This window comes from Belonocnema kinseyi, chromosome 9 (genome assembly GCF_010883055.1).
Source record: "Belonocnema kinseyi isolate 2016_QV_RU_SX_M_011 chromosome 9, B_treatae_v1, whole genome shotgun sequence".
Taxonomy (NCBI): domain Eukaryota; kingdom Metazoa; phylum Arthropoda; class Insecta; order Hymenoptera; family Cynipidae; genus Belonocnema; species Belonocnema kinseyi.
The window spans coordinates 68346862-68357939 of record NC_046665.1 but is presented as its reverse complement, the minus strand read 5'-3'; the positions used below and the strand labels follow the sequence as shown (position 1 = coordinate 68357939).

General features: G+C 30.1%; 1 protein-coding gene across 5 annotated transcripts in view; it reads left to right on the top strand.

Moving 5' to 3' along the window:
• The first annotated feature begins 1532 nt into the window (after nucleotides 1-1532).
• LOC117179600 (ras-related protein Rab-5C) overlaps nucleotides 1533-11078 on the top strand; it is a 16463-nt gene continuing 6917 nt past the window's right edge. For 2 of the 5 annotated variants that reach the window (XM_033371573.1, XM_033371577.1), the window contains exons 1-4: nucleotides 1533-1889; nucleotides 5337-5502; nucleotides 9115-9266; nucleotides 9424-9640. In XM_033371573.1, the coding sequence (XP_033227464.1) occupies nucleotides 5343-5502; nucleotides 9115-9266; nucleotides 9424-9640 (529 nt within the window). In that variant the 5' untranslated portion in view covers nucleotides 1533-1889; nucleotides 5337-5342. Of the gene's footprint in view, nucleotides 1890-1988; nucleotides 2429-2516; nucleotides 2647-2910; nucleotides 3175-5336; nucleotides 5503-9114; nucleotides 9267-9423; nucleotides 9641-11078 lie in introns of those variants that run through there. The other 3 variants (XM_033371574.1, XM_033371576.1, XM_033371575.1) reach the window with 3 other exon arrangements.

The following is an 11078-nucleotide window of genomic DNA, read 5'->3' as shown; positions in this document are numbered from 1 at the left end:
TTTTAAACAAAACAGTCGAATTTTAAATCCAATTATTCGAATTATTAACAAAATAATAAAATTTTAACCAAGTATAATTGCATTTTCAATGAAAAAAATTTTTATCAACGAAAGTTATAGTATTTAATGTTTCGAACAAAGGAAGATTTTAATTCTAAATACAAATCACTCCAATTCTACCAAAAAAGATTTTTCATTCAAGAGAGAAAAAAATGTTAATGAAGTTGTTGAATTTTTTTCCCCCGAATATATGAATTTTTAACTAGAGTTCACTTTTAAGCAAATAGTAATCCAAAGAGGGGGATCTCTGACTAATAAAATGGAATTTTAACAGAGCAGTTCAGTTTCGAAGCAAGCAGTTGAATTTTTAGTTTAAAAAACGCGTCTTCATAAAGGGTTTCATAGCCGCTAATTGTATAGTATTGTATTGAAAATAATATTATTACGAAATGCTTAAAAAATTATATAAAAGAGATTTAATGAACAAAAATGATACACATGAAATGTTTGAAAATAAAACGTTCTTTGAAACCTCCTCATCGCAAGATTTCCCTGCCATACTGCTCCTAATTTCCCCTCACCACCTTCCGTCTTTGGAAAAAGTACATCGGGCGGACGGACGAATCGACACCTGACCAAAACTATGGGAGTTTCAGCCCGGGTCTACGATTCTCTAAAAACAACAATTTTATACTGCGTAAGACAAATATACAATAAAATACATACATTTTTCAACAAATATTTTAATTTTCAACTAAAAACTATCAATTTTTAACCAAAAATGGAATAATTAAATTTTCAATTAAAAAAATTAGCTTTCAAATCAAGAAAAGCGGATTTTAAATAAAATAGTTCAATCTCTAACAAATAAAATGTTTTTTTAGTAAATTAGGACAATTTTTAATTCAGACGACGAATTATGAACGAAAAGTTTAATAGGTCTCTTTTTAACTAAAACCGATTTCTGTTTTCAATAGAAAATCTAATAGTTGTATTTTCAACTATAAACTATAAGTCAGTACTCAGCCAAAAATGGATTATTTCAATTTTCAGTTAAGAAAATTAATTCATAATTAAAAACAAAAGATATTTCAAGAAAATAGTTTAATTTTGAATCAAATTGTAGAATTGTTAACCAAAATAGACAAATTCAGGGCCAAAAAGGTATAATATTTACTCAGCCTCCTGGCAGTGTGACGATAATTCAAAACCCAATACTCAAACCAAATTTTCTGGTTTTCTAAAAAAATCATTAAAGAAAAAATTATCTAAAAATATTTCTTGATAATTAGAAAAGCCATTCCTGTTCATTTCAAATTAAAACAAACTGAAAAATTCGAATAGAAAATCCCAGTAAATCACAAATCTAATAAAGTTAACTTAACTAAAAAAGTAAACGTATTCCAAAAAATTTTTTTATGCAAAGTAATTTCTTTAAACACGCAAATTAAGGATTCAGCAGCGCTACCACGTGATATAAACTCAAACTATCCAGCATCCTAAGAACTGCGCCTTAGTATGCCATAGGAAGTGAACCGATCGTTTCCGTCCTTTCGAAATCTTATGTAAAACAGGTCGACCTTCGTCCCCTCAAAATCCCGTTCCTCTCTTTTTCATCCCAAAAACCACCCAAATTTTATTAATCCTTTTCTCACACATCCCTTGTCAACTTAATTTTGAACCCTTTAACCATTCTTTCTGTTGGCGTCGCATTTCCATTGACAGGAATTCGACGGCCATGTTAGCGGGGATGGACGGAGTACTACGGTGGGTGTGCTGATTGAGAGCCCGAGGAAAACGGAAAACGGTATCAAGTGATTTTTCTCGATTCGGAGTCCTCCTCATCGCTCAACTTGACGCACCCCTTCTTGTACGTCGAAAAATAACTGGTAAAGTGTTTTTTATCAGCCGTTCCAAACTTCTCGCCTCTGTTAAAAACCCGGTCGGATTGTACGTAAACGTAACGGCGTAAACGTAAATCGTAAAGTGGCGCAGCAGTGTGTACTCTGTGGTCGTGGACGTGGTGATTCGTGTTTCTAGTGTCAAAGTTGACTACAATTCCCAATAAATCCCAACAGTTCTGCAATTCTCTCTCATTTTTTATTTTCCACTCTAATTTGCACTCCCGGGACAAAATTTTTCTCTCGGATGTAGAGTTTCTCAGACTTTAAATTGTCACTTTGAGGAAACTTTGAGCGAGCATCCGTCCAACTGTCATAAATACAAGTTTCAAGCATAAATGTTGAAAGCGTAAATATTAAATGTACAAACATTCTATATAGGTTGTGCGATCTATGCTCGGTGGGCCGACTAGTCGAGATAAGTGATCGTCGCGAGCACATACGGGCAATTGTGGATTTGACAATAATCGTCGACGCTCTTCTACCTGAGGAGATCCTCCAGCCTCTCCCTCCGATCAAAGCTCAAAGTAGGTTATTAGACAGAAACGATTGCAAGATCCCGTGTGAAAATCCCTGGTCACTTTCGGGAAAGTTTAGTGCTAGATGGTGTTTATGTGTGGGGGCGGACGCGTGCAGAACTCGGGAATGAGACAAGCTGTCACGAGCCCTTCTCGGCTCAGATAGTCTGATCTCGGATCGCTTCCGCGAAGCGTTCAGTCATCAGGTGCCAAGTGCATGACTCAAGGTGTTGCGACTTTTTCACACTTTTTTTCATCTCTGCGCGGTCCATTGTTCATGAACTCTGTACCAGTTATCAAGATCACGAATTAATGAGCAATTTCAGACATTTGTTTGAATCATGAAGAAAGCCCTTTGAATGATTTTCTTTGAAATTTCGAATTAGTGAATTGATGACGTCTCGCGGGCGGTGACAAGTTCAGGGCTGTATGAATATGGACGCTTGATGACGTAGGGGGTGGGATTTTGTGAGAATTCCGTCGCGACCATTCAGATTCTCTGTAATCTGTTAGCTGGGAAAGATAAGTTTTTGTCGATCGGCGTTCCCCTAAACTTTGCTCACAAAATAAACGCAATAGTACTTGTTTTTATGAAACTTGAATTGACGTACGTGGGATTTTTCATGTTTTGAGGAACTGGAAGACAATTTACGACTTGGGAGATTTTGTGCGTTGACAAGAATCTGAATGGCTTCTTGCATTGTCTTAAGTAGATTCTAGTCTTCACAATTTTCCCTATTTTTTTGGGAGAATTTGTAAGTGCAAATTTGGTTCTTGGTGGGGTTTGTGATTGTGATTTAGACGTTGTGTGAAGCAATGGAATTTTTGAGTCGCAAAACAAAGAAGTGATGAGTTTTGTTGGAAGGTTTTTATCGTGTTTTCGTGGATATATGTTTAGTTTTTTAATTGTTTTTACTTCCTGTTTGAATATTGTTTCATTTTACAATATTTACAATAACAAATGGAAAATATTTAAAATTCCCATAATTTCCTCGGCTTTTGTTTCGTAATAAATTGTGCAACGTCTTCTTATTTGATTATAAAATAATACACTTCATTTCTTATAATATTCTTTGCAAATAAATAGAGTTCATAAATCTTCAGAGAGGCTCGGCGTGAATAACTCGCCGAATCAAGCAGTTTAATTAATTAATCAAACGTATTGAGCTCAGCTTTGAATTTAAGCTTGTTGTCATAGCCTCTCATTCTTAAACATCGCCATTCAGAAACTTAATTGATTGAAGAAATAAAGCCATTGAGATTATGTTACTGATAACACGTATTCTCGAAATGTTAATATAAAGTACATTACAAATTTATAATCTAAGAAAATTACCTTAAAAATAACAAAGCAAGTAGATATCTTTTTTCTCCTGATGCATTTATCACAGAGTTTCACCTATTTTGGAAAATTTTCACCTTTTTTTTTTTTAATTGAGAAACTAAAAGTTTATTCAAATCGCAATTAACTCTACCTTTGCGTTAATTCTTGTCAGCTCAAATTTGTTGAGGCAGAAAAAAAGCCGGAAAATGAGTGAATTTATTTTCTGGTCGGGTATTTTTGTTAATTCTTACAGTTTTAGTATTTTTAAATACTAATTATTGAAACAAAAATTTAATTGGAAAGACTTACATTTGACAATATTAATCTTTAAATCTCTAATTTTTAATTTTAAAAATTTAGAACGATAAAAATTTGAAGATGTACCCATTACGCATGTTTATTTTTAAGCAGGATATCGAGTCGCCTTTTCAATTTCGTTTACTTTTTTTAATTGTTAGCCTCCATTTTTTATTATATAAATTGAACTGTTTTGAATTATAAATATGTAATAATACTAAAAATGATATAATAAAATTTCACTTCAAATTGCAAGGAACAATATTAAATATAATGCGTTAAATTTCAACCAATTTTTAGATTAAATTTTTGTTTTGTTTTGTATTAAAAACCGAGTTTGCAATTAAACTAATACACAATTATGCAATTTCCAACTGAGGCTTTCAAGTTATTTATAAATGAGTCAATGTCAAATCCGAAGTCTTAGCAGTTTCATTGTTTCAATTTTCAGTGTTAAATTTGATTTTTTTTTGCTTGAAGAACTCAAAATAAAAATTATTCAATTTTGGTGGCCTTTACTTTTGAATTATACTTACAATTTTTAATATACTTTATTTTCAACTTTAACCTCTTCAAAATTCAAATATAGAAACTTATTCCGCATTAGATTTGTAAATGTATGTATCCCTATTTGCAAAGGTATTTCAAACTATAAATTCAGTTTTGAGAGCTTGAATTACAAAATCTAAATGTCCAGAATCATTTTTTTGAAACTCGGAAAATGAATTTGAGACTTTATTCTATTATTATTTATTTAATATGGGAAAACGGCAACTGCTTGCATGCTTATTTGATTTATACAATATTTTTTCGGTCACCTATTTTCGATGTAAAATTCATCTATTGAGCTTTTTTTAACTCCAGTAGTTATTGTGATGACTGCAAATGTTATTTTTTCTAACGAAAATTCTTGCGCAAATTATTGTAAGTTGATGTTGAACCAACATATAAAGTAGCGAAAAATAATTTGATTAAACACACAATAATTGAGGCAACGGATAGTAATAATCTCTGCGATTAAAGTCTCGCCCTCGAACCTTAATTATTCCGTTGCGAAATCTCACTTATCAGTTTCATTTACTGATCGCGAAACGCTTTTACCCAATATCAAATACCGTGTGTACTTTTAGCAAGTGATCTGGAAATAATGAGATATTCATTCTGAGTACATATTTTTGTATGCTCACTCTTGCATGTAGTTGTGTGAACGACTACTCGTTGACATCATATAAATGGTGATTTCAATTTTATGATGTAAATAGAGATATTTATAGCGTTTTTAAATATTTTGTTTAGGTCACAATGGCTAACCGGGGTACAGCCCAAAGGCCAAACGGCACACAAGGAAAAATTTGCCAGTTTAAGTTGGTTTTACTTGGTGAATCTGCCGTGGGAAAGTCTAGCCTTGTTTTGAGGTTCGTCAAGGGTCAGTTCCACGAATACCAAGAAAGTACAATAGGTGGTAAGTTTCAGTTTTTAGAAATTATATATTTTTCAATTCTGTAAATTTAAGAAGAAAGTAAGGTGGCTGTAGATCAGGAACATCAGGAAAAGTCGGGAATTTTGAAGAAAAAAAATGTTTAAAAAATTTCGAAATTTCTGCAAGAGACACTTAAAATAACTGACAAGGATAATAAATATTTAATTTTTCAATCAAATTAGTTTTATTCCGTTTATAAAATATTATATGCTGAAAATTTTACCAGATCAATATTTTGATCTTTGAATATTAATGGTGAGGGAATATGAAAAACTGGTCGGGAAAAAATATGGGAATTATCACAATGGCGTTTTTCGACTATCCTGATATAACATTCTTTTTAGTAATTTATTTGCTTTCTATTTCTATTTTATGGTATTGAAAATTCAACTGAAATCTTAATTTTTTAAAGATTCATGTATATTTTCGAAAATTCGTCTTTTTGGTTTACACATTCATCTGCTCTAGTACTTAAGATATTTTTTTTTGGTGGAAAATTGAAGAACTTGTTTAAGGTGGAATCAATGTTTGTTCAAAAATAATGTTGCTCAACATTTTAGTTTGAAACGCATCTTTGGTTGAAAATGTTTTTTTTTATATTTAATTGTTTTATCTGAATAATTAACAATTACAGTTGGAGGTGCATCACTTTATGTTAGTTGAAAATTCATCTCTTTGGTTGAAAGTTCAACTTTTTAGTGAAAATTGATCTTTTTTAATAAAAATTCAACTGTAATGGTAATTTTCATTTTTGGTTGAAAAGTTGAAACTTTTTAGGTTGAGATTCGTCTTTCTTTTTTGTAGAAATCTAGTCTTTTGGGTTTAAAATATTCTCTTTTGGTAAAAAATGCAATTGTTTGATTAAAAATTAATTTTTTTGGTAGAAAATGAATCTTCTTGATTTATAAATTGTCTCTTTCGTTATGAAATTCATCTCCTGTGGTAGAAATGTCATATTTTTTATTCAAAATACAACTATTATATTTTTTGTCAAGAATTCTTTGTTGGTTGAAAATGCAACTGTTTTGTTAAAAACTGGACCTATTTTGTTCAAAATTTAACCCTGGTTAAAAATGTTTTTTCTTTGTTGAAATACCAATTATTACATTTTTTGTTGAGAATTAGCTTGTCGTTGAAAATTTAATTTTTCGAGTTGAAAATGTAATTGGTTTCTTAAAAATTCGTCTTTTTGGCTTGAAAATTAAACTATTTGTTTGAAAATACTTTTGTTTTTGCTTGAGGTTTAATCTTTTTCAATGTAATTGGACTATTTGGTTGGAAATGCAACTGTTTTTAGGTCGAAGTTTTTTTTTTCATTAAAAATTGAACCATTTGGTTGAATTTTCAACTATTTGGTTAGAAGTTCAACTGTTTTGTTGAAAATGTAATTGGTTGAAGTTTAGCCGTTTTTGTTTCAATCCATTATGTCCCAAAACGAAGAAATTTCTCTCTTATGTTCGAGCTTGAATAATTTTATAAAAAAGGCAGATAATTTATTACGAAATACTCTTCTACTATTTTCGCGTATGCTCTAAACGATGCAATGGTTAAAAAAACGAAAAATATTGATTTTCATTTAATAATTAAGAAATTAAAGAAATTTTTTTTAAAGCAATTTTTTTCAATCAAAAAATAGAGGGGGAAGGAATTTTTTACTGTCGCAAATGTGCACAAAATGTCTGAACTTTTCAAACCCGTTGAGTTTCTTAATCTACGATTTTTTTAAACAAAATGGCGGCTAAAAAATGGAAACCAAAAATATAAAATTTCGTTTTCTTGATATTTTTGGTGATTTTTTCGCTCTAACCATATAAATATTTGATTATTTTAGTAAAAAGGTATTTGAATAGTTTATTTTAAAACAAAATAAAAATATTTGGTGTTAAGGGCATGTGATACTTCGTCGTGTGTTCAACCGGGTACAGTTTCCCTGGCTTTTTTTCCACAAAAATGAAAATTTTTAAAAACTGAATTCGGAGGTACTATAAAATATCATAACGGACGTCCCCGGACTCTTTTTTGAGGGATAATAACAAAAAAATGATTGTGCTTAATTAAAAATTTTATGCATTATTTTGAGGTTACGTCGTTTTTCATCTCTGCCTTTCTGATAATTTGGAAATTATTTAGAAATAAACTTTTTTAATAGCCTGCAAACAAGTTTGGAAGTAACGCTCGGGAGAATTGTAACACACATAACCTCGAAATATACACACGTTGTTAGAAAAATCAAATTTTTTTGAAAAAAACAAAACAAAAAAAGTGTGCGGGGACGTCCGTTAGCATGTTCGCTATCATTTATCAGATTTTGAAGACAAAATATTTCTTATCCTAGGAAAAAAGCCGGGGGAATCTAACACTGAAAAAATCGATACTAATTCCTGAACGCTATGCAAATTAATCACATTTTGCTAAATTAAAACTTTTTTTAATTAACCCACAAAAAAGTGTATGGGGACGTCCGTTAGTATGTTCGCTACCATTTCCCAAATTTTTAAGACAAAATATTTATTATTCTAGAAAAAAAGCCGAGGGAACCTATAACTGGTAAAATCAACAATTTTCTAAGTATCACATGCCCTTAAATAGGTAAAATCATGATATTAAGATTATAAAAAATCATTTCATTACTATTTTACGTCCTTTTCACATCAGAATCCAATGCAGTGAGTGAAATCTCGTTTTTTCCAACGATTGAGTGATTCATTGATATTATTTTCATAAAATTAAAAGTTAATGTTTACTGATATACAATTTTACATGATCCTGCTGTCTAGCACTGAAGTTGAAGCATAATAAGTGAAGTACAGTGGAACCGCGGTTATATCCTCTCTCACTTAATATCCTTTCCTATTTAACCTATTTAACACCTATTTAATTTATTTAAACCTATTTAACACTAAATATTTTTATTTGCTTAAAAAATAAACTATTCAAACACCCTTCTATTTTTTGATTTAAAAAAATTTTTAAAAAAAGAATTTTTTTTAAATTTGATAATTATTAATTGAAAATCAATATTTTCCGTTTTTTAAATCATTACTTCGTTTAGAGCATACCGGAAAATAGTAGAAAAGAGTATTTTATAATAAATTCTTTGCCTTTTCTATAAAACTATTCAAGCTCAAACGTAAGAGAGAAATTTCTTCGTCTTTGGACTTAATGGGTTAAAATTCAATTAATTGGTTAAAAACTTAACAATTTGGTTAAAAATGCAAAGATTTGATTAAAAATTTAATTATTTTGTTGATAATGTACCTATTTTGTTGAAAATTAATCTTTTTTGTTTCAAAATTCAACTGCTTTATTGAAAGTTCATCTTTTATGGGAGAAAGGTCATCTTTTTTGCTTAAAATAAATAAATAAAAAATTTACCTCAATATTTTTTATTCCTTTTATAAAAGATTCTGCGTTAAAAATCTTGAGAGATTAAAATACTTATAATTAAATATCAACGGTAAGGGAAAATGTAAAATTGATCAAGGAAAACTCAGGCATATTGAAAATGAGGTTTTTCTGCCACCCTGTAAGAAGGCTTTTCTTTATTCTTTGATGTGTCATCACCCATTTATCATTTGTTCTTTCATTCCACAGCTGCATTTCTAACACAAACTGTCTGTTTGGATGACACGACTGTAAAATTTGAGATTTGGGATACAGCTGGGCAAGAACGTTACCACAGTCTTGCACCCATGTATTATCGTGGAGCGCAAGCAGCAATTGTGGTATATGACATAACAAATCAGGTCTGTAAATTATTTTTATTCCTTAAACGCAAATTGCAATGAATTACTGATACATAAATAAATATTTAATTGAGAAAGTGACGGCCTAATTAATTCAGATTGTTTGACTCGATTATAATTTTAAAAAATATTTGTTTTTTTTTTTTAAATATTTTAGGACACATTCGTACGTGCCACAACGTGGGTAAAGGAATTGCAACGGCAAGCCAGTCCAAGTATAGTAATAGCATTAGCAGGGAATAAAGCGGACCTTGCGAATAAGCGAGCAGTGGAATTCGACGAAGCTCAAGCTTACGCAGAGGAAAATGGACTCCTTTTCATGGAAACATCGGCCAAGACGGCGATGAATGTCAACGATATTTTCCTAGCTATTGGTAAGTGAAAACGTCTTTCATGTCAGAGCTAACTGGATTTTTTTATCATTAAATCTTATTTAAATGTTTGCAGAAAAGTCATTTCTGTATCGATACCCCTACGAAAAAATATGATAGGGATACCAGTATAGGCCGATAATGAATTTCAGATCATTTTTCGTGATTTTTTTGACCGGGATTTTACAGATTTTTACAGGGTTCACAGACCAGTTCCTATATTCCCCTGTATACCCCTATATTTAGTAGTACTAAATATACCTATATTTATATTACTAAATATACCCTATATTTCAAGATTTGGGGTCTATTGTATCCTATTTGCAGCTCATAATGGAACTTGAAAAAATGTATAATAAGATTGAGGCTTCCAAGAGTCAGGCATTTTGAAGAAAATGACAAAAATCAGGGACTCTCTGTAAGAAGTAACTATAAAAAAAATCAGAGCTGCGGCACAGTCACTATTAGTCACTTTTGTCTCAAATCACTTTTTAGTCTATTTTTTACATGAAAATTGCACATTACTCACGTTTCTTTCAATAAATTAACTCATGCGTTAATCACTATTCAGTTAAGGTCTATTAAAAATATTCCTGGGTTTTCTTAAAGATTCCGTGATATTTTTAATCGAATATTTTAAGATAAAGCATTTTATAGAATTTCGGAAGATATAGATATTTAAAAAGATTTTGCAGGATTTTATAAGATTTCCGAATATTTCTATGATTTTAAGGGGTTGCAAAGTTTTCAATGTATTTTAATACGTTTTTCAATATTTCTGGAAATATAAAATTTCACGGATTTTTATATTTGAAATTATTTTTTGAAATTGACCCTGAATTCTTTTAAATCATTTTAATTTATTTTTTTAATTTATTTGAATTCTTTTATATTTAAATAATTTTACTCAATTCAATTAATTTAAAAAATTTTATTTTGTATTATTTAATTGGCCCCATAAAGTATTTTAAGGGATTTCAAGGGATATGAAATATTTTAGGTTATCAAACAAAATTGCAAAGACTTTTTTTATGGATTTCACAAGAAGTGAGGGTTTTTGTAGGGCTTCAAAGATTTGAAGAGATAATTAAGTATTTTTTGCAATTTTATTTGGAATTCTTCATGAATTATTAATTTATCCTGAATTATTTTAAATTCTTCTAAATTCATTCAATTTTACTCAATTCAATCGATTAAAATTTGTTTGTTTAATTCATCTTGAAGTCTTGCAAAATCACCTTAAATTCTTAAGCATTTGACATTTATTTTCTTGCTGGAAAATTCAACACTTTGGCTAATTTTTATTTCTCTCTTAAGGGCATGTGACACAGCTAAATGCCTTTTTTTATAAATAAAATATCGAGCTGAAACTTTGGAAAATGTATTAGAGTACAATAAAGTACGTTTAGATACTGCATTTTGGTAGGAACTTCACTGAAAA